The 24,434-nt window shown below is 39.5% G+C and overlaps 1 protein-coding gene across 1 annotated transcript; it reads right to left on the reverse strand.

Moving 5' to 3' along the window:
• Positions 1 to 21,925: 21,925 nt before the first annotated feature.
• On the reverse strand, positions 21,926 to 24,434 carry LOC115355391 (alpha-(1,3)-fucosyltransferase 9-like). Its single transcript, XM_030046168.1, has 3 exons — positions 24,329 to 24,434; positions 23,035 to 23,177; positions 21,926 to 22,956 (listed from the first exon to the last, which is right to left on the reverse strand). The coding sequence occupies exons 2-3, from the start codon at positions 23,167 to 23,169 to the stop codon at positions 22,015 to 22,017; spliced, it is 1,077 nt and encodes a 358-aa protein (XP_029902028.1). The 5' UTR covers positions 23,170 to 23,177; positions 24,329 to 24,434; the 3' UTR covers positions 21,926 to 22,014.

A 24,434-nucleotide genomic window follows, 5' to 3' on the forward strand; every position in this document is an offset into this window, starting at 1 on the left:
AGCAGGAATGGCTGAGATAGTCGCTCGAGGTATAGGCAAGGATTGTACCACCTAGTCCCAAATTTGGTATGCGGTCAGGCGCAAGCTCGGCTCAGGGAGGAGGACGCCCCTGCCAAGCAGAGTCTCCAGCACTCTGAATCTTAACATCTTATCCTGTGTATTTAAAACTCAACAAGAAGAAGCCATTGGCAAAATGGTGATTGCAAACAATGCCATTAGACTGAGGAAGATACAGAGGGCTGTGACAGAGGACAGCAATATGTTCAGGAACATCCAATCAGTTTCCATCAGTACAATTGACAGAGGTTGGTTTCAATCTAGCCACAATTACAGTTTTTTTTCAGTCGCTTTTTCAAGTATAATGAAACTGGGATCCATTTTGTTGTCATCTTCACCTCCAAACCACAGCAGAAGTTTTCTTTTGCAAAACCCTTGCTAACCCTAACCCAAATGTGTTCATACCTTTTTCATTGGATTCACACATTTTTCACGCTTTTTTGCACAACACTTCTCATGTGTCATTTACATGGCCCCGACTCCATTGACTTCACTGTGGTAGTCAAAAGCAAAACATCTGCTCACAGCTGATAGAAATGAGCTGAGTCAATATCAATATAGGGTACCATTTGGCGTCCCGAGCAGAAATCACTCACTTTTCATGAAAAATTTGCAAAATAACAAAACTCTGAGGGTTTATTATAAATGGCCAAACATTTAAACACACATTGGTACAGAGATACATCTTTAAAAGGGTGTTTTTCATATTTAAAAAAAATGTTCTATGATTAGATGCATGTGATTTTGCCATGTCCCAAACTCCTCTCTACTAACTTCACTGAGTGAAATAAGTAGATAAATGATATACAATGTACAAACCTTTTACATGCTCTTGTTGCTCTCATCAAGTACTTGAATAAAATGAGTCAATTGGATCATTTATGGTCTAATTTCATAATAATAATAAACGTTTTGCATGTGTCCCTAGATTTGATGTCCACCCCGTCATTAGGTGGTTACTGCCACTAAAAGAAACCACCTGCTGTAATCAGTGACATCACTACCACTGCTTTGTCTTTTACAAATGGAGTGAAGAATAGCTCCTGCAGAGAGAGTACATATAAACATTTATATTTTGACATTTTCATCATTTTATGATTGAACTTGAATGTGTTCAATCTTAATGTGTCCACCCTGTCATTGCAAAAAATGAATCTATATAAATGCTTTTCAGAAATTCAAAATATGTTTGTTAAAGTATACACAGTCACCTTCCTAACTAATACATGTTGCTAGCTAATGGCCCACCATGTGCTCATTAAATGCAAACTTCAGCCAAAAACGTCCACCCTGTCATTGTCCACCCCGTCATCAAGTCTAGTTTTATAACAGTTTTATAAGTTTTTCAGTGTTTTTTTTTTTGTGATAGGCCTACATTTAGGGACCAACATGTTTTTGTTTTGTTTATATTAATCTTGTTTTTTTCATCTAGTTGAAGGTTTTATTTATCTATTTTTGCTGTTGTTGAGTGTCATTTCCAAATGTAGCCGACCTGTGCACAATTCAAAATACAGTAGGTGAAAAAAGTCATGTTTTGACAAAAAACATTTGTTGACAAAACCATAACATTGTTTCCTTTAAATATATATGAGGCACTTCACTATTGTCCACCCTGTCATGCCAAGGTCCACCCCGTCATGTTCATGTTTTATGTGAATAAATAATTATTTTCACAAGTTATCAAAACCTTTTGTGTGATTTTGCTCTGAAGAGATTAGGGCCAAACAGTATTATTTCAAAGTTTGACCAGATACCTTTATTTATAGAGTTTATTCAGAAAATAAAGTACAACTTTCACAGATTTTACATATACAAACATATTTTTCCATAATTTCTGTATTTTTGAGAGATGTTTTCCAGAAACTAAAATATATTCCTGAACGAGGGACCAAATACCTTTCTGAAAATGTACATTTTGTAATCAATATATGATTAGAACATATTTACTCTATTTAGAAATTGTCCCATGACAGGGTGGACACATTTTGCAATTCGCTATGCTTGCAGTCAATTTATAAAAGGTGCAGGAGCTTGACCAACATGCATTTCTAACAGCTTAAGGTCTACTTTATACAATGGATATGGAGTTCAGTGGAAAATCTCATCTTTTTTTGTGTGACATTGGGAAGTCTCAATGGCACTCTATACTGATATTGACTCAGCTGCATCACTGTGAAATCACTAGTGCACCTGCATCACTACCCTTTCCACAAATCACCATTCACCAATCAATCAGTATGCACCTACAAAAAGGGGCCTATAAATTGTATTCTATATATTTTTTCTCAACTCCTTTGAGTTTTTCTGTGTAATACTGTATGTGATTTACAGTATTTCAGTTTTTGCCATCAATACAGTAAAATTTCACTTCAAAGTCTTTCTGAGTTTGGATGCAATTCTTTACTGTAAGTTCACATTTGAATGTGTAGCACACAGGAGAACCTTGTTCAAACTGATAGCTGTATTTTGTATTGTGTTGTGAGCTGTGTTACAGTACAGTAGAGCTGATTGAAGGAATCTACTCATTTGGGCATAAGTTGAGTTGTTTGAGGGAAATGTTGGCTTTTGCTACTTGTTTTACAATATGTAATGATGTAAATTGTCAAAAAAATATGACTGCAATACACACAGGAAAAAGTAAGGTTGAACCTGCTCAGACTGAAAAGGGTATGTTGCATTTTGGTGTTGAGTATGAAGTGAGTGAGTGGCAGGATTAAGTCGCTTGACTGCAAGTTGTATTGGGCGGTGACAAAATGTGCTTTTGCTGCATGTTTGAAATGTTTTGTCATGGTAAGAGCCTTTTGCAAACAAAATGTGTTATTTTGGCCTCTCATTTGGCCTGTGTATTAACTGTTTTGATACCATGGTTTCTGAGTTGACAGAGGAGGTAAAGCGATTGAAAAAATACTGTAAAGGCGTGATAGAAATCGGATCTGCCAGAGAGCTACAATTGATGTGCCAGGCCAATGAGGAGGGAATATTACGATGTGTGCAGCCATCTCAGACAATGGTATACTCACCCATATCCCCCTCATTGGCCTGTACAACACCCAACATCTACTCACATTTTTAGACGCCCTTTACAGGGACATTATCCCTGAAAATGAAAGAGGTCTGGTTGGAGACCACCTAACCAAATACATGGTCATTTGGGATAATGTACGATTCCACCATTCACAGCTGATAAAACAGTGGTTTCTGGCACATGAGAAGATGATGGTAGAGTACCTCCTCCCTGCTCCCCTTTCCTCAACCCGATAGAAGAGTTTTTTCTGCCTGGAGGTGGAAAGTGTATCACAGCAGAGTCCTGCAGAGGATGGATTCGCCATTCAAGACGGCATTTACATCAGTGTGTTGCAAGGGCCGACATTGGCCGCGACGTTGATGAGAATATGTGGCCAGACAGACAGGAACGTCTGGATGCACCGGAATAATTTACTGTATCCCTGAACAGTTACAATACAAGGATACAAGGAAGTTTATTGGTCATTATACAACAGGTTGCATAATGAAATTAAAGTGTGGTTCCCTCTTGATTGATGAATTGATTGTATAAAAAATAAAATTATTAAACATGGAGGAGTTCAGATGGTGCATTTAGTAGTCTCACAGCCTGAGAGAAGAAGCTGCTCTGTAGTCTGGTGGTACGGCAGCGGATACTTCTGTATCTTTTGCCTGACGGCAGCAGGGTGAACAGGCTGTGGCTGGGGTGGGTGTTGTCTTTTAGGATCCTTTTGGCTCTGTGCAGGCACCTCACCTCCCCAATATCACTAGCTATGTTTACATGCGCAAAATTTCTCCAATCTGATCTAAACCTTGGTTGATCGGAAATTCCAAATCCACTGTTTACATGTACACTAAATAAAATGATCTGATCATGACGTGCGTATACATGCACCAAGCGTTTAATCAGAATAAATCATTTGGGCATGCGCGGAGTTGTCTAATTTTCTGGAAATAGTAGTAGAAGAAGAAGCTGTACTTCTGCCTGTGTTGTAAACAAACGCCGCGTTGTCTGCACGTCCTCAGCTCGTTCACTCTTTGTGCCTCTCACATTTTATTTTCCTCCCCTCTGGCACAGTGTCTGTTTATGTAGGTTTTTTTTTTTTAATATGGACCTTTTGGACCGCTTGCTGCTTGCCGAAAAACGACCGGCTGCCGCAAAGGTGGAAACGCATCACGCTGACGTAACACACATGCGCAGTGGAGATAATTTTACCCCAACCAGGAAGACAGGATCCGAATGGATGTGTACATGGACACCGTTCGGAATAATGATCGGCATAAACCACCTCTCTCTTTCGGAAAGAAATTTCTTTCCGAATGGACCGTATCGGATCACAATCTTCCGATTGACGTGTTTACATGAAGCATTTTTAACCTGATTTGGCCTTTATTCCGATTATTTGTGTCCATGTAAACATAGCTAATGATGCTTGGTAGATGGGTACCAATGATGTTTTGGGCAGTTTTAATCTGCTGCAAATAAAAAATCGCTGCAAATAAAAAAAAAAAAAAAAAAAAAAAAAAAAAAAAAATGCTGCAAATAAAAAAACGCTGCGTTGCAAATAAAAAAAGCAACGATGCAAAGAAAAAAGCTAAAACGGAAGTGAATTACTGGGGACTGTTATTGCCGATGCACAGGTGTTTTTTTATGTGAGAGAAGAAGAAGAAGAAGAAGAAGAAGACGACGCAAAACAAGAAGAAAAACGAACAAAGTTAAAAGTTACTGTTTAAACAGAGGTTGTACTGCATTAACCTACATATAGCCTATAAAATAAACACACAAGAAAAAATTCAATAATTTATTGGTAATAATGCAACAATAAAACTGAGAACTATTCATTCTTCCACCAAGCAAGATAGAGTGGACAGAATGGTTGCCAAACAACACAGCCGCTAAGATTGCTTTGTGCCATCCTCATGTCACATCAGGCTATCTGGGCTCGTTAATGTTGAATTGGATATTTCCATTAATAGTGCAGTTGTTAAAATAGTGTTCAATTATGTTTGGACTCCCCTTTGCAGAGACGGTGGTGTGCGTTTTGCGACAGGTGCGTCTTTGCACAGACGTATGCCTAACGTCGGTTGTAACAATAACAATAAAAATAAAGTTATACTGTTAATGTACCATACATCGGCGCTGTCTTGGGTGGAGATAAAAGGCAGGTGGATCAGGAGGCAGCAGGGAGAGGTAGGCTATTTCTCTCAAGAGCACAATAAAAGTGTGAATCATACTGTATTCAGTGCCTTGTATACTGTAATCAATCACTTCACAAAATACAGAAATATGTAACTTTTAGTTAGAAATGTAACTTTAGGCCTATAGTTTTCAAAAAGCCAGGCTACCATCATCTCAGTCAAGATCTGGTATCAGAAAACAATTACAGAGTAATGAGAATGACAAAGGCATTTGACTATCTAATGGTGACTTGTCATTTTGATGACACCGACAGTTTCATGGGGATAAATACTTGCTTTTGAGACATAAACTAATCATTTTGAACAAGTGCCACGCTTTTGCAGGTTATCCAATAGGTTTTGCAGTTTGTACTAATTGTGTCGTGAAATGCACTAAATCTTGTGCAAATGTTATCAATCTGAGAAATGCACTAAAGCAACTGAGAAAAACTGTAATTTCATTATTATTATTATTATTTTTTAGCATTTATTTAACCAGGTAAGTATTGTTGAGACAGCAGCATCAACACTTTCATATACTTCATTTGCGACAAGGTGTGTTGAAAAAAACTGCACTAAAACAACATCTACTACATTAGAGGGAAAAAATCTGTTTGATATCGGACATAAAAATGGCCATCAACTGGTTTCATAGCATTGCAATGAGAAATCTTGAGTAAAACTCTCACCTCGAAGCAGGTAAACAGCTGTAGCAAAATGCTTCACAGAATTTTATCAGGTCATTCAGATCCTTTCAGTAAATGTCACCGATACAAGCAGCTGAATTTTTCTCCTTTCTCAGATAAAACTTTCCACACCTGTCTTGATAATGAAGATGTGAACTGGCTCTGTTTTTGAGCTCAAGTCATGTTTCAAGGAAGGACCGAGCTGTGATCTGTTTAAGGAAATGACTACACAGTTTGCTTGATCAGTTTAATGTTTAACCCACATCAGAGACATTGTCATCACATCATGGACACAGTATTTAACGCTTCAGTCCATCCCTGACCAGGCGCTTACTGTGGAGTGGCACTACTGCTCTGCTGAGGTGACTTGATTTTATTGGAAATGACTTAAATCTTCACTCTATTTGGGCATTGATATTAGACAATATGCCAAAAACCCATCAAACCCAAAGAAAAGATATATCAAAAAAAGTTGGTATTTTTTGATTTTGAGACCACTCAAACCAGTGGAACTCATCTTCCCGTGCTTGTAGTGGCTCAATCACTGGATGGGGAGCGACAGATCTGGAAAGGGGCTGACTGTGCTGTCATGTTCCTTCTCCACTACCGGCAAAAACGTCACCAACACACGACTTTCATTTCCCACTATGGGAAAGGGTTTGATCATCACATCATTTTTGAATGCTTATGTGAGTCAAGGCAAGTCACCATTTGTCATAGCCCAGGGAAGTAAAATCATTCTGACTTCAACCTTAAATTTACTGACTCGTTCTCATTCATTCCCATCCCACTCAGAGAATTCCCTAAGGCGCTGGGCTGTAAAACTTAGGTTTTACAGGTTTGCCATGCCATTGTAAAATCAGTGTAACGGGGCTTATTGCTTAACGTTTATAGCATTCACAGTCCCTGTTTTGTTTTGTAACCCCACCCACCAATGACGTGGTGGGTTGCGTCATCGGTTCTTTCTCTGGCTCCTGTTTAGCCCCTGCTCGGAGTTGGTGCTTGCTTGGAACCAGTTTGGAACCAGTTTGGCCCGTGCTTGGGCGGTGGAAAACCAAAGAACCGGTACTAAGTCAGGCACCAGCTCCGAACCAGCCCTGGAACCGCTTTGGTGGAAAAGGGGGATTACAGAGGTTTCAAGAACCCATTCCGCTAGAGCCTAGAGCCGCCTTATATGGAGGGCGTACGGCTGCTACCCGTCTGCGTCATGTTGTCGGAGCGGATGAGCGTATAAATTATGTTGATTTCACCTCCTTGTATCCTTTTGTAAATGCCCATTTCCAGTACCCCTTAGGGCATCCAAAAATAATTAGAAAGGATTTCAACGACATTGAAAATTACTTCGGGTTGATAGATGCTAAAGTTTACCCTACACGTCAGGTGTTTTTCCCTGTACTCCCTATAAGAAACGACAAAGGGAAATTGATTTTCACACTTCGCTGTTCATGTGCATTCATAAACAATCAGACTACTGCATGTACACACAATGTTGAAGAGAGGGCACTTCGTGGTGTGTGGGTAACGGTCGAGCTTGTAGGATCCAGGCCTCCCAGCCTTGAGCCCCCACCACCAAATGGCATGTCTGCCGTTTGACCAGGGCCTGACACAGCTTACACAACAACTTTTGCCAGGACTGGGAGTCGTAAATGTGTCCTATTTGTCACCCTGGGGCCACCTGGAAAAATACTGAAATAAACATTTTCCCTTTTCACAGAGAAGTACGAAGGGACTGGAGGATGGTCTCTTTCCCCCTCAATGACTTTAATGGTCTCACTGGCCAACTGATCCCTGATTTGCAAATCAGAGGTCAAAAGACAAATTCCCAAACCGTCTGGCACACACACACACACACACGCACACGCACACGCACACACACACACACGCACACACACACAATGGACATTCTGAATCCTTCAGGAGCTTTGTTGAATCCTAAAAAGGTGGACTTTATCCTTCTCAATGGACTGTGCAGCTGTATGAGTAACCAAACGGTCAGCAAATCAGTAACAAGGGTCAGGCTTGTTGGAGAAGCCTAAGTTACATCTGCTTGAATGAATTGGTAGATGTGGATGCGACCGTGTTGTGACTGCGTATGTCATGTTTGGTATCATTGCGCTACTCAGGATAAGGTGAAGTCAGTTTTTGGGTAATCTCCAAAATTCCTCTTACAGGTTGAATGATATGAAAACCTGTTAGAGGAATACTTTCATCCCAGGGCAATTAATTCCCTGTCTGTGAATCTTCTGCTGCAACCAGCTGGCCCTCCGTCGTCAACGCCGCGAACTTCAAAACTCTGGCAAGATCTGCTTCCAGGCTCAAGCAAGTAACCGAACCCTCTATTTGTTTAGACTCTGGTGCAGTATTTTAACTTCATTGGTTTACACCCCGCATTCCCAAATTGATGGTAGAAATAATCAGGGCTCACTCTCTGAGGTACACATTGGTTCATTTTTATGTAGCCTAGTTGTGATATCTGTTTTGGTGCCACTTTTCAGTCACTGTTTGTTTGTTATCCATTCCATGTTTTTCAACCCTCTTTGCCCATCCATTACATGCCTCATCGTTTGTTTGTCTGTTTGTATTTTGTTTGCCTTAATCATATATTCATATATATTTCATTCTACCATAGTTAGTTGTTTATAATCAGTAGTTGTCGTAATAAAGTGTGTTTAAATTCACGTTCGTTGTTGAGTGGTTTTGTGAGTGGAATTCTTGATCCCTAATCGGAAAAGATCTAACTATTTGCTGTGTTTATGATTATTTCCATGTCAAGCCTATCATCTCTAAGGGTGTAATATTCCCGATACAAACAATTTTTTTTGCCTGATCACCAGAAACATAGTTCAATCGGTCATTGTTACATCTCTCCTCCGGCCAAGTTGCCGTAATAAACTAATCATCACTCTCAGGGTGGTGAATAGTTTATTCTTATCATTTCTCCATTTATTTGTGATGGTCTATTCAAGCGAGTAATCCTACAAGCTCATTGAAGCATTGAGAAAAGGTTATATTTTGGCTGAAATTTATGAAGTGTGGCACTTTGAAGAGAAATCAGACGAATTGTTTAAAGAATACATCTACACTTTCCTTAAACAGAAGCAAGAGGCTTCAGGCTACCCTCCCGGAGTTGAAGACCTTCCAAGTCAATGCGCTTACATCCATGATTATAAAGAGAAGCAGGGTATTCAGCTCGATCCTCAGAAAATCGTGTACAATCCAGCAAAAAGACAGATTGCTAAATTTCTACTCAATTCTCTCTGGGGAAAACTAGCACAAAGATCGAACCAGCTCTCAACCAGTCTGGTGAGCACACCTGAACGTTTTTTTGAATTTCTCTTTTCTAGCAAATATGACATTTCGCAGTTTCACTTCATAAACAACAATGTTGCACTCGTTCAATGGTGGTATAATTCTACGTCTGTTGTCACCGGGCAGAAGTGTGTTTTTATGGTTTTATTTGTAGTGGTTATGCATGCTTTTATGTTTTTATTATTAATGCATGATTTTATTTGAATTTGGTTTTGTATGTATTTGTTGTGTTTTTACCTTTGTTGATTTTTATGTGCATGCAAGACCGAGTTTTATATGCACACTTCTGTCCTTAATTGGTGGCCTGGTGAGAGAGTACCTGCACCTGGAGCTGTTGTGATTAACAGCTTTGACAGCCACTGGGGGAAGGGGAACAGTACTCCTGCAGCCAATCAGCGCTGGGGAGGTGGGCCTCACCTGCGGGGCAGCAGGGTGAAAAGATGGTTAGTACCCTCTGATGTAGTGGCGGACCTGTACTCGCTGAGTTGTCCTTTGTCTCCACAGGGTTTTGTGCCGAAGGCGAACCCGCGGACTGAGGTGTGGCGCCAGGACGTCACCGATTGTTTAGACTGCGCCGAACTCAGCCAGGAGAAAATTTAGCCCTCTAGGACCTGTGGTGACTGTGGGGTGGGATAAAGGAAAATCATTTTTGTAATAAACCCTCTTCCATGTATTTTAGTCTGTTTGGTTATTTTAAAACTCTGCCATCCTGATTTCAAAGAACCTGTTCTTAGAGTCCTAGGCTCTTAACTCCTAGGTGGCATTGTCGCTAGTTTTTGGTTCTGATCATTTTAATTCTACAGTTTATTTATTTAGTTTTTATAGTTGTTTTAGGCCTTTCCCGGACAGCCGCTTTTACACTGTTTTACCACCAGGCGATGCCAATGATTTTCTAGCAGCATTCACGACGTCCTATGTGCGACTTGAACTCTATAAGCAATTCGATTTACTGCAAGAACGTGTTCTGTACTGTGATACCGATTCTGTCGTTTACACACCCAGTCCCAGTGATCAATATAACCCTCCACTCGGTAATTGTCTGGGAGATTTGACATTAGAATTAGACCCTGGTGATTTATATTTGTAACTGGTCAGCTGCAGGTCCGAAATCATACGCCTATCTAACAGAACGTGGCAAGGTGACTTTACGTGCTAAAGGGATTACACAAAATTCAGAAAATTGTAAAAAATTTAACTTTGACACTCTCACAGACCTGGTAGAGGACTATCTCAAAGACCCTGACACCCGTTGTGAAATCCCTGCCCAATACAATAAAATTACATGCAATATGAAAACTTTTGAGCTCACTAAAACAACATGTAATCAACTTTGCAGTTGTCTTTGAGGCGTCTCCTTGCAGATGGGAAAACATTACCATTTGGGTATTAATTGCAAAGTGAAATACATGGTATTTCCAAAAAGACTGTATAGTTTTATGATGGGGTGACCTGATGACCTTTCTATACAGTTCTTTTGGGATAATATTATGATGATTATTCTGTATTGTGTATTATACTTCAACATCTATGCTGTATTGTGTATTATACTTCAACATGTATTCTGTATTATTCTCCATGAATTCTGTATCCTGTATTATTCATGAATCATGTATTCATATATCAATAAATCCTTCTTCATTGATCATCTTCTGTCATCCTTTTCAGCCAGAGATCTATGCCCATAAAATGAGCGTTCGCAGTGATCTAAGCCCTCAGTTTACAGAAACATTGGATGCGAAACATGGAAGAAGTGTATTTCGACCCTCGCTTCCAACTCCCGTTTACAGCACTCCTTGTAGGAGCGAGTGGGAGTGGCAAGTCATTTTTTGTCAATGACTTGCCACTTACTCCAAAATATGGAGCATACTCTTTCAAGACTACCTGATCAGATAATCTGGTCCTACTCCTCCTGTCAACCTATGTATGATGAATTGGCTAGACATGTGAAGATTAAATTTATTGAAGGAATCCCTGACTCTTTGACAGATGAAAATATTTTTCCATCAAACCAGCACAATCTTTTAGTGGTTGACGACTGCATGGATATCGGGTCCAGTCATGATGGATTAATGAAGGCATTTACAATGTACAGGCATCATCGAAAATTATTGGTAATCTTTCTAGTTCAAAACTTGTTTCATCAAGGGAAACATAGTAGAACAATCAGTTTAAACAGAAATTATATAGTCCTCTTCAAATCCCCGCGTCATAAATTGCAGATAAGAATTTTAGCGCAACAAATGTTCCATGGACAAAGAGAAAAATTTTCTACAGATTTTTAATGATGCGACCAAAGATGCGTATTCATATTTAATCGTGGACTTAAGGCCTGAATGCCCAGAACATTACCGACTGAGAAGCGGGATACTCCCTCAGCAGTGGCCTGTAGTTTATCAGTATAAAAAGTGATTTAAAAATGTCGTCATGGGATCATTTCATAAAATGTACATGATTTCACCCCAGCAACTGGAGACTTTAACCCAGAAGAAGGCGGGTAGTGAAAATATTGGCGAGAGAGCTCAACATGTTTTGGAAGAGAAAATGGAACGTGTGTTAAAACAACCGGCCCTGCATACACCAAAACCTTACCTTATAATGATCTACTTGAAAAATATCTGGCTTTACTCAGAAAGGAAGAGAGTCGAGGTCGTGAAATAGTTTTGAAACTGCCTACCGCGTCCTCTGAGAAACCAGTTGAAGATGTTGAGGGTCATATGAGAGTTGAAGAGGAAGAACCTCCTGACAATATGGAAGAAGAGATTTTAGAGAATATAGGGTCGCACAATCGGAAAAATGTTGCCTATATTCGTCAGAAGCTTCGTAATTCAGACCTTCTAAGATGGAATCGTTCAGGCGAGATCATTGTCCAGGACAAGACTATTAAAGGCTCTCATATTTTCGATTTAATGAAGACTCTGCCAAACCGCCGCTTCCATGCACAAACTGTACCTCATGGCTGGGATATATTTTTAAAAACAATTTCTGAATTAAATATTCCAATCACCACTGTGATGAACATGCACACGAGCAATTATGGCTTAAACCCTCCAAAACCTTGAGCGAACCGGTTCCTCAGATACAACGGAGTAAGAGAAAACGTGGGAAAAAATCTCCGCTGTCAACATCACTATTAGACAGGGGTTACAACAGGACACTTTCTAAATGGTCTGGCGGTGTAGTGCAGCCGTATACACCGAAAGCCTCTGAATGGCGACTGTCTACACCGATCCCCTCCAAATGGCTGGACTTCCACTGATAAAAATGAATTCATGCAAACTGTATGTTTTTTTTTTGTTTTTTTTTAATCAATAAATGATTTATTGAAATAGATTTTTTTGAGAGAGTATTCATTCAGAACAAATACAACAGTCATTAAATAGTTTTAAAGAGCATGCTTTCTGATGACATGTTTTAGCAGTCTTCACGCGTGAAATACGTTTAGCATATTTCCTGACAAACTTGCTGACAAGAGCATCATTCTTTTTTAAATGATCAGAATACAGTCCCATGACTTCTTGAAAAGAGAGTCCTTTAAAGCGTTGGCAGAGGAAGAATATCACGTGGGCGCCGCATGACGCAGAATAATCGTCTTGAGCTTGGAGTTTGTTGTAGCGTATTTAATGGGAATTCCAGGTGAGGAATGTTATAAAACTTTCAGGATAGAATAGAAAATCCGGTCCATGACCATAACTGTCGAAGAAGCTTGATTTGTCTTGTTCGCCTTCAATGATCATCCCCACCCAGTGTTAACGACTAGATAGCATGGTCGTTTATCAATCATAGCCGGTAGTAAATCACTAGGCCAAACACCTCCAAATGACTCGCTTAAGGATAGATTCTATGTGAAGATTGTTCATGTTGCTAGTTTTAATAGTTGATCAGAATGGAATGGAATGGAATGTCTTTATTGTCATTGCAACGAGCACAACGAAATTGAAAGGCGCAGTCCTCCCTAGTGCCATTTAAAAGGTTATAGAAAAGAAAACTCACAAGAACATTTTAAAAGAAGACACACAAGAAGACACAAAAATAAATTAAAAAAAAAAAAAAAAAAAAAGTTGTAAAAATATTGCACATTATATTATATTGCACTTATGTTCATAGTCCAACAGTATTTAGTGCGGCTATGGCTCTTGCATAAAAACTGTTTCTCAGTCTGTTTGTTCTTGCCTTTAAGGCCCTGAAGCGTTGGCCAGAGGGCAGCAGTTCAAACAGCACATTTCCAGGGTGGGTTGGGTCCCCGAATATATGCTGTGCCTTCCTGAGGCAGTGGGTATTAGAACTTGTCGCTTCGAGTTTATTTCTATGACACTGTCATAACAGGCGTAGACAATCAACATCATAGTCCTCGGTAATGCCACTCTGAATCTTAAATCCATCTGGCATGTCCCATGTACTGAGGGTGAGAGAGCTTCGCTGTCCATTTCATCATCCTTCAAGAGATTGAAGAGAAATAATGTGTAATAGTCCAGCGGCTACGCGCAATATTTTGATGGAATCGTGCACTTTACAATACAAGCATGAAATCTGGCACACTGTTAGAGCATGCCCTAAGGATCATTTTTGGCTATAGGGACAGCGCAGATTTGTCCCGTGGTAACCGTGGCAACCATTTTTCAAAATGGCTGACACCTGCTGTGATTTTACCTGCAACTCAGGTTCTAGACCACCTAGGATCTTGATCCTGGTGGCTAATCCTACATTTTCATGGATGAGGAATACAGTGGTACTATTTGCAACATGCTAGCAACTACCTAACTACATATTTCTGGCATTCAGTTAATTAAATAGTAGTAAAAAACATCAAAATATGTATTTTGGTAGAGTATACTGTTTTCTAAGATGTTGACATATGCCAGCTGGTGACGGCTGGTGATTGGCTTCGCCAGCAGGGGGCACATTATAGCACTAATTTAGTAGCGCTCTTTCTCCATCACTGTCTGGGGTCTGACATCATGATGAACGTCTGGGCGATATCTCACCAACAGCCAGATGTGCGATCTTGAACAGTCGACCAGAAAAGAACCACCCAGCGGACGTGCAAGTGAATCCGTTCTCTGTGCTACACTCGGCAGCATTTCCGTAAGTCCCACATACCCCTGGTCGTGCACCAGCTGCATGTAATCGATGTAGTCTTGAATGGAGCTCTTCAGTTTTTCAAATTCGGTGGAATAGATTCTCAGTTGTCGAACCTCAGCTGGCATGCTCTCATGGCTGTATGGTGGTTCAATTCAATTCAATTGATGTGACCGCATTTCTTAGGGAGCAGTTGTTTGTTCCTCTCCTTATCTGTATTCCATATGTGTATTCCAGCTGTGACACTCTGGAACATTCTCAACCATTTCGGTGTAGTTGGCCTTGAGTGAGATGACATCATGGTCTAGGTTAAGAGGGCGGGATCCTTATCTGTTATCTCCCTGCTCTTCCCATCCACCCAGGCTTCTGCTTGTCACATATGTATTCCACTTGTGACACTCTGGAACATTCTCATCCATTTCGGTGTGGTTGACCTTGAATGAGATAACGTCAGTATCTAGGTCAAGGGTCAAGGGGGCAGGACTTATAATGTTCTGGAATTATTTTTCATGATTCCATTGATGCGACGTCATCACATTTTGACAGAAGGTGATGTCACACTTACATGCTTAGAGTGTCACACAGGAAAAGTCCAACTTACCAGTGTGCCCAGAACAGTGTTGTCTTAGGGAGCAGTTGTTTGTTCCTCTCCTTATCTGTATTCCATATGTGTATTCCACCTGTGACACTCTGGAACATTCTCATCCTTTTCGGTGTGGTTGGCCTTGAGTGAGATAACGTCAGTATCTAGGTCAAGGGGGGGGGGCGGGACTTATAATTTTCTGGTATTATTTTTTATGATTAAATTTATGTGACGTCATCACATTTTGACAGAAGGTGTATCTAATATTCTCTAGAAAAAAACAAACAAACGATAGAATCAGTAAAAGGCCAAGGATAAGAGGTGGGTTTTAATGTGCAGAGGCAGATCATTCCACAATTTAGGAGCCACAGCAGCAAAGGCACAGTCCCCTCTGATCATCTGCTCAGTTTTAGGCACACTCAGGAGTGGCTGATCAGCTGACTAGAGAGAACATGTGGGTGTGTAAAAGTATAGTAGCTCGTAATATGCCTAGGAACAAAGACTGAACTAGATACTCAAATGACTTTCCTTGCTAGGGGCCAGGCAGGATAAGCTGCCAGGTCCCTCTTGTATTCATGTGTGTTCTTCTTCTTTCTTCTTTCTTTCTTCCGAGGAAGTCCTACTTCCCATGCATGAAAAATCACCAAAGTTTGCACAAAGGTCCAGTCCCATGCCAGATTACCTCAGATGCCAACACAAGCCAATAGTCCTGATGGAGATGCTACAGCAAGCCTCTAAATTTCAAAACTTTGAAAATTCATAACAAATCAACCATGCATGCTACAGCTTTGCAACTTTCACTAAAATGTATCCCCAATACTGAAGAAACATTTGTGCACTTAAACCTATTGCAAATTATGCAATCCATCACTCTTTTTTTTTTTTCAAAAACTGTAAAACTTATTAAACCTATCTCCTCCCACAATTTTTGCTCAAATGTCACCAAACTTGCTACAGAGTATCGTCAGACTGTCTTACACAGACAATCTACACAGATTTTTGATTTATTAAAAATTGAGCCTACAGTGCTTAAAAATGTTTGACTGTAAACAGTACTGTAACCATTCAATTGCAAATTGAATGGTTACAGTAAAATCTTCAATGTTCATGAAAAAAAAATTGACAAAATTTTGGAGTCATGGTAGATGATGTGTAGCAAATTTCAGAACTGTATCTCAAAAACTCAATTTTTGACAGCATTTTGAATTTTGTTCATGTGAACAATTGGAGTCAATGCAAGAATGGCATTTCACTTATGAAGCAAATCAATCATTGTTAAAAAACAAATGATCAACATCTACATGCTGTCTAGATGCAATATATGTATCTTCAGATTTTTGTCTATATAATTGAATTTTTGACAGCTGTTTAAAATCTGTCTTTCCATACATGGATGGCTGCTGTCCTGCATGTCAGTGATTGGTTTAATTTGTGAAGCTACATGTGGAATTTTAGCTCAGTGAGATAGAGGCCAGTCCTTGGTGTCAAAGATTGCAAGTTCAAGCCTCAGCTTGTGCAACATTCCCACGTGTGAAAACTCATCAAACTTTGCACAAAGGTCCAGTCCCATGCCAGATTTCCTCAGCTGCCAACACAAGCCAATAGTCCTGATGGTGGCGCTACAGCAAGCCTCTAAATTTCAAAACTTTGAAAATTTATAATAAATCAACCATATGTGCTACAGCTTTGCAACTTTCATCAAAATGTAGCCCCAATACCGAAGAAACCTTTGTACACTTTACATTTAAACATCAGTTTTTCACTTATGGAACAAATCAGTCATTGTTAAAAACAAATTACCAACATCTCCATGCTGTCTACATGCAAAATGAGCATTTTCAGAATTTTGTCTTGATGACTGATTTTTTTTTTTTTTTTTTTTTTTTACAGTGGTTTGAAATCTGCCTTTCCGTGCATAGGCGGCTGCTATCATGTGACTGGCTTAGTCAACTTGTGAAGCCTCACATGGATTAACACTTGCCCATTAGCTCAGTGAAATAGGAGGTGCTCCTTGGTCTCAGTGATTGTGAGTTCAAACCTCAGCTGATGCAAAATGCATATTAAAATGCCACTTTTCTTTTCATCTTCCTATTCTGCACTTGTTGCTCAAAATTGCCTAAAATTGCCCAGCCCCGACCATTGCTGCGCAGCAGCTATAATTTATTCTGTGCTTTATTGGCATGAGTGATGAACAACCATTGTTGCCAAAGCAGATCGATAGATAACAGATAAAACCAATATCAGTCGATCAGAAACATTTATTTTGGAGCTTTCTTCCTCTAATGTGTTGCAACATATAAGATGTGCTGCAGGTAATGTTGCACACTGATGTTTTCCCCACATAGTTACTGTGCCCCCAGGGAGTCAGGGAGACATTTAGAATTTGGGGTGATTTTACCTATTTTTTCCCCAAGTATTTGTCTCTTATTATTTTTTAAAGGTCAGAATGGAGTAAAACATGCATTCATGCTCTAAGGCAGCTTGGCCTTAGAGCCTAACTGCTAATCAAAAAACTATGAAAAGAAAAGGATGAAAAAGAGCAGCATTGGATCTAGAAAAATAGAAATGAGGTGGCACGAGGATGGCATGGAAATTCCTACTAAACCGTGTGTGTCTATGTATCTACCTGGATAGAGGGATTTAGATATTTATTTATGTTAATCATCTCCTCCCTCTCTACAACACTCTGCATTGTAGGACAAAAATGCTGATACAGTTGAGTATGTATGTTGATATTCATGATTATACTGCAGTTCCATACTTGTATAGTGTGAATGGATTGAAACATTACATACTCAATACTCAATAGCATGCTCAATAGCATGCAGCAGGCTATAGTTTTGGACACAGCTCTTTTCTCTGCAGACTAAAATGCAGGACAAAGTGAAACCCACTGAATCACCTGTACATGAAATGCAATATACAAATACGGCTGCCTTGTCTTACCTCAAAATACTGTGTTCTGCACTATTAGACCAGTAGGGACCGCCAACTCTTTGCCAAAACTGCTGCCCCACACATATGCTGAGTAATAAGTAAATTTGATTTGTAGTTGTTTGACAGAACTACTAATGGTACCCTCCAGACATAAGATAACATGTTTATCTGGAGCATGTTTATCTGTGGCTGCACAGAAAGCTGCCAGGGCCATCAGGAAAACCCAGCTCTGTGAATAAAATCAGATTTAGAGCCTTTGTGTATTCCTGACACACACCTCCCCGGCCAGAATCAGTGCTGGCCTGGTTCTCTACTAAAGTATGACTAACAATACTTCACATACTACTCACAAGCTTAACACTAGTTAAATTAACCAGCTTGCGGCTGCTATGTCATCTCATGCTGCATACACTTTTTTTTTTTTTTTTTTTTGCTGCATTTAATTTTTTTTTAGATTGTCCAAAAATTGAGGAGGCAGCTGGCGTGTGGAGTCCTATTCTTAAGGTGGCAAGTGCTACCCCATGCCACCCTGGTAGATCAGCCCCTGGCCTAGAGGCTTTTCTTTGTAGCATTGGCTTTCTGTGCACTGGATGTAATTGTTAAGAGACAAGTTCAAATGTATTTAGAGCCCCAAATTATTTTTTACAGTCTCAAAGGGCTTTACAGGCTGTAGCAGCCACCTAGGCTATGTAAGTCTCCTGTATTTTCTATGTCCTGTGGTTTTGGTGGTGGGTGTGTTCACCGGGGCTCTGGTGGCAGTGGTGGTGCGCAGATGTTACTGTATTCACCTGTCGACCTTTTAGCACTGACAGAAGGAGGGTGGAGCTTGGGAGTGAATATTTTCTGTTCATTGCATTTATGCTCGCCAATTTATGGTTTGGTAACTGGTAGCCTACCAGTTCCTATTTTTTTTTTTTGTGTTCATGAAGAGAAAAAATAAATGGTCAAACACATGGGCTACTGTTCCCTCACAGCTTGTTTGGACTGCACACACAGGCCCACACGCCCACAGGTTATAGCAAACACAACAGGATGAAAACAAACCCATGGTGTTAAATTACCTCGGATGAAAACCTTACAGTAAAGTGCAACCTGTGTTTACAGGCTCTTCACTGTTGTCTCTGCACTTGTACAGTTTGGCCATAGTTGCACTCTGCTATCAGTCTGCTCTTAAAATATTACAAGACATGATTAATTTCAGTCCATAGGCCAGACCCTAAAATTTCACTTGTCAGTACCACTCAAGCTGGCAAAACTTACTTAGTGGCAGGTTTGTGACAGTAATCAGCTCATAAATATAACCATGTCCTACAGTAAATCACATTTTAGATGTTGGTGCATAACCTAGTGTAGGCTCCTGGTCAGGACATTTATCAGTGTTTTATGATATTGTATTTGGTGTCATTTCAAAAGGACCTTCTTGGGTTTCACTCAAGCCCAGTTGTGAATCCTTCTGACAAATATCAGCATCGCTTGAGGCCTTCAAACTGTAAATTACACACATTCCCCCCAAATTTTTGCCTGAACTTTGTAGCCTTACTTTCTTATTGTTCTGTGGTATCTAGGAACATCAGGGGGGCAAAACTCAAAATCTGGTATACACTCTTTTTAAACTTTGTTCTCTGCACTCACTGCTGTCCAACAAGTGGCAACTGGCACGCACAAATGGAGCTAACCGTGATCCAATGATTCTGTGAGTGAATTTCACCTACACCTCATAGAGAGGCTCAGCATCTGAAAACAAGAATTTTTAATTTATTGCATAGGAAGGAGACAATTTAGTTTCAAAATGTTTGGGAATTTATTACATTTCCAAAGAGCAAAGTATTTCAAAGCTGTTTTACCCAAAATGGACAGAAAAACCTTACATGGAGAGCAGTGCTACAGAGCTAAAAGTCTAGGCTAAGATTGCAAGCTAAAGTTTAAAAGCAGTTGCTGCAACAGTAACAGCATCTTCCCACAGTGAGTAGTTTTCCACTTTTACTTTCTTCATACCATAGAATGGTACAGCAATTTCAGGAACTGTGATGCTATCACAATTCCTGAAATTGCTGTGACAGGATCTCTTAGTGCATCAAGATTGGCTTCTCAAATTTCCATCTCACATGGACAAGTGACAGGCATTTTTGTTTTGCCTTAATAAAGCCAGACCTGTCCAGATGTGCTCAGATATGTATGTAAAATAACTAGAGTGACCACCTGCTAATAAGCCCAATGGGGGACAAGAGGTATGATTCTGAGGGACCATGTGGGACACTGCCCGGCGTGGTGGCGCCCCCACTCGGCGGGCAGACTCACCGATACCGGTTTACCGATTTCTAGCAGATACCACTTTACATGGTATATTAATGTTGCCCTGTTCCCCTAACATATGTAATTGCTGCTGTATGCTCATGAATAGGGTTAATGAGCCCATAGCTTTCAATGTGTTTTTTTTTTCTAAATAAAAGATATTCATAATATTTTAAACATTTCAATTAATTGACAGATGAATTTCCACTAAAGATTTACTTTTTATTTAAAGTGAATGAATTGCAATGGAAAATATAAATATAATTAAATAGCTTATAACAGTGTTAATTTCGTTGGCTATTTTTCAATTTAGTTTTAGTCTTAGTCTTGTGTCAAATGCTCTTATTAGTTTTAGTCATATTTAGTCAACTTGAATTCTTTTTTGTTTACTCACATTTTAGTTGATGAAAAGTCTTTGCATTTTAGTCTAGTTTTAGTCGAAGAAAATCCAAAGTATTTCAGTCTAGTTTTAGTCAATAGTCTTTTTTTAGTCTTTGACCTGGGCCCTACATTTGCTCTGATTGCAGAAAGGTTATTTAAAATAACCTTTCTGCATGCAACAGTATGCAAGTTTAGGTAAACTTGCATACTGTTTATTCAGATTTGTTCACTGATGGCACATGCTTCAGTAAGTGAAGTCAAGTTTCTGCTAAGAGCTGCTCCTGCCCAACTGGAGCCCTTAGCAAATTTTGATATGAGGCCCTCCCAGTGTACACTGTTACCCACCACGTTTACAGTAAGTACAAAATCTGTGCATAGGAAAATGCCATTTAACATAACAGTCATTATTAATATGAACAAACAACATCTGAAATTAAAAATAAATATGGTCATCAATTAATAATAACAAAAAAGTATCTGGCTATATTAACGTTGAGGTTGTTGCAAAATGTTGACATTTCAGAGGTGAATGTAGAGTACAGACAAAGATGTGAACAGGCAGTAATCCCTGAATCTCAAGTCGCCTGTGTACAGAAACTGGACCTGAGCCAGCCTACCGCCTTTTATAATTACTGATAAGGTGCTGTTAAAAAAACAACTTTTACCTCAAGTCTCTGTTACGGCAGTCTGAGCTAAAAATAGCTTAGCAGTCCATGAATCGATGTCATCACTTTGCATCATTTTGAATGCCATGGATAAGCATCTCTAGTATATGTTGTGCAGTCCTGAGAAATGGACAGACATTTAGAAAATAAAAGTGCTGTGTTGTATTCTAGAGCTTAAGATCCACCATTTCACGCAATGTATTGATGTTTTAATTACTGTGGAGTTTTGTGAACAAAATGCAAATAATTGGGGAGGCAGATTTAATACCTCCATGTTGCTTCTCCCTCTTTTTTCGTCTTCATGTCATAATAGTAATACTTTTAAATTATTAAATTATCACTGATCATCATCATTATTATTATTATTATTTATTATTATTATTATTTTTTAGTCGTAGTAGTAGTAGCAGTATTATCTCAGGAATTAAACATAATTCTACTGAGTTGTCAACTAAATTGTTACGCTTTTCACTTTAATTCAGAATTTTTTGAAAAATATATTTGGGAACAAGTCACCCAATAATTAATTGAAGAGTTCATTTGCAAAAACAGATATCTCCATTTGAATTTATTAAAACCTTTTTAAACTTTTTGGAATTTGATTAAAATTTACTTGATATTTATTTCTATTTTTATATGTTTATTTAGCCTGGTATAATTTTTATTATCCTAAATCATGTTTTGTGTGTGTGTGTGTGTGTGTGTGTACTCCAAGCAGTATCAGTGAAAAAAGTATATTCATTTTAACAATGGCTTTTATCTGTTTTTGCAAATGAACTCTTCAGTTCTAAACCTTTGTTCCCAAAATTTGTTCCCCATTTGCTGATGTGTTTTGTATAACAGGAAGTTAGCCCCAGTACCATTTGCTGAGATCATGAAATGCTTGGTAGCTTCTGTGTTTTTGTAAGTACTCACATGATCTACAAGCATGATAGATACCCAGTGTTGTTCTTTTGACCATAAAATGTTCTCTCCAGTTAAAGTATCTGCTGTACTCAGCAGGATGCTGGTCGAGGTACAGCAGCCTCTCTGCCAGCTCCTTTGGACTGGCAAAGTCATCCACATGGATGAAAGAATCTCCTGGGACATAATTCTCATAATTTTGTCTTGTAGGGCCCAGGACTACTGGCACAGTCTCCATCATCAGGGGATTGTACAACTTCTCTGTGATGTAGTCTGTGTGGATAGAGTTTTCAAAGGATAAGTAGAACTTGCAACTAGATATTATTTTTGGAAAATCTTGGTTATTTACATGTTGACCAAAGGATTTCCCATAAACGTCTATGTTGATGTGATTTTTCAGCTCATTGTAGAACTGAACTCTCTTAAAATTTGGGTTCCAGTTGCTCACAATCCAGCAGACCAGTTTGTCCTTGGCTGGCAGTTTGAAACTCTGATCCCTGTCTGTCACTGGAGCCAAGTACCCATAAGGCACTGGGATATCTGCATCGCGGCGATAATTGCATGTCAAGTTGAACAAGTGATCGAGCCCAGGTATTCGACCTGAGTTTGCAGGCGACTCGGCGTTTGACCACACCCATTTCTGAAACCAGGGTCGTGGCTCCTTTGGCATGTTGCCCAGATCTCCATGGATGTCCCTGTGATGGAAGAGCACACCATGGGCCTTTCTGTACAGACTCTTGTCATCTGTCAAGTGACATCCTGTGATACCGAACACTCTGCAGCTCAGATCAAACTTGAAGCCAAACGGCCACATCCAGATCAAAATGATGGTGTCAGGCTCTGCATCCCCTTCTGCAGCCTGGATCTTCTGCACCTGATTTATGTTCTGCTCTGAGGAACAATTTGGTTGTTGTGAACACACAACTGTGGGATAGGAATGATTGTCTCCCTCCTTTTGAGAGACCATGTGGATGTTAAAAGTGGGGATGCTGATGTCAGGTTTGTAGTACATGATGAAGACACCCAGAACACACAACACCATGAGGGTGGCGAAGACACAGTGATGTAGCCAGACCCACTGGAGGACTGAAGAGGACATGGCTAATCCTAGGAGAGAGAACAGAAATTGACTGACTCCAAACAGAAGATAATTAAATGATCATGCTGTCTGATTCACACTGTGTAATACTGCCTGCTGCAGAGAATACTCAGAGAATCAGGGGCAGATCTGCTGTGCTGGCATGGGATGACACCTCCCACCCTAAAACAGGTTTTGCCACCCAAGTTTGGGCAATCTAATTAAAAAAAAAAAAAAAAAAAAAAATACATACTAGTTGCTGGTTGGAAATTTACAAGATTGAAACTCCAATGTCTGAGTACAAGTGAATGCAACCTGATATGACAAAGCTGCAGGTACAACCCTCCTCCCCTCCACCAGCTGTGGTAAACTCTGACAATTGAATCTACCCGTCCTCCTCAAGCACTCTGTCAGCATGCATTTTTCACAGCGACTTCACTAGCAGAGGTGAAGAGTAATGAAGTACATTACTTGATTACTGTAGGTAAGCCTGTTTTCTAGTATCTGTACTTTACTTGAGTATTTTTTGGGAACATATTACTTTTACTCCACTACATTTCAAAGACAAATACTGTTCTCTTGACTGCGCTACATTTCTGCGTCATTACTTGTTACTAGTAAGTGTAGCTTTAAACACAGCTGTTGATTTTTTTTTTTTTCTAAAATGCAATTGGCCACACACTCTAAGCAAGCAAGACATGCACTTTCAAAGTAAAATGCATCTGTGCTCTTTTATTTTTAAAGCACAAATAACCAAACCGGGGGTGGGGGGTTTGTCTTTACTTACTACATAAGTAAAGACAAACACTAGGATCTGACAAAGGAACACAATGAACACCAGCAGGAACAGGTGGCAAGGGGAGTAACAGGGAGCTGACAGGCCAGGGAAACCCAGCCAGCAGGACAAACAGAGTGGGTTCATTTTTTTTTTTTTCCAGGAAAAAACTGTCTGTGCAATGAGTCAGAGGCAAGTCATGGCTACATTTAAACCACAAAGAAAATGAAATTCAGTAGCAAATAAGTTTGTTTAAAATGGTAAATATCAGTAGTTGGACTATTCAATAGTTTAAATGAGCAAAACAAAGAATACAGTGTCACATTAGTCATAACAAATAACAATCTACTGATTCATGAAGACAATACCGATAGTACAAAGTGAAATCTTGAGTAAAACTCTCACCTTGTTGTAGAAAAAGTGCTTCACAGGATTTTATCAGGTAATTCAGATAATTTCAGGAAAAAGCAAAAGTGACAACCAGCCAGACTTTTCTCTTCTTGTAGGCAAA

This window comes from Myripristis murdjan, chromosome 23 (genome assembly GCF_902150065.1).
Source record: "Myripristis murdjan chromosome 23, fMyrMur1.1, whole genome shotgun sequence".
In the NCBI taxonomy this organism is placed as follows: Eukaryota; Metazoa; Chordata; class Actinopteri; order Holocentriformes; family Holocentridae; genus Myripristis; species Myripristis murdjan.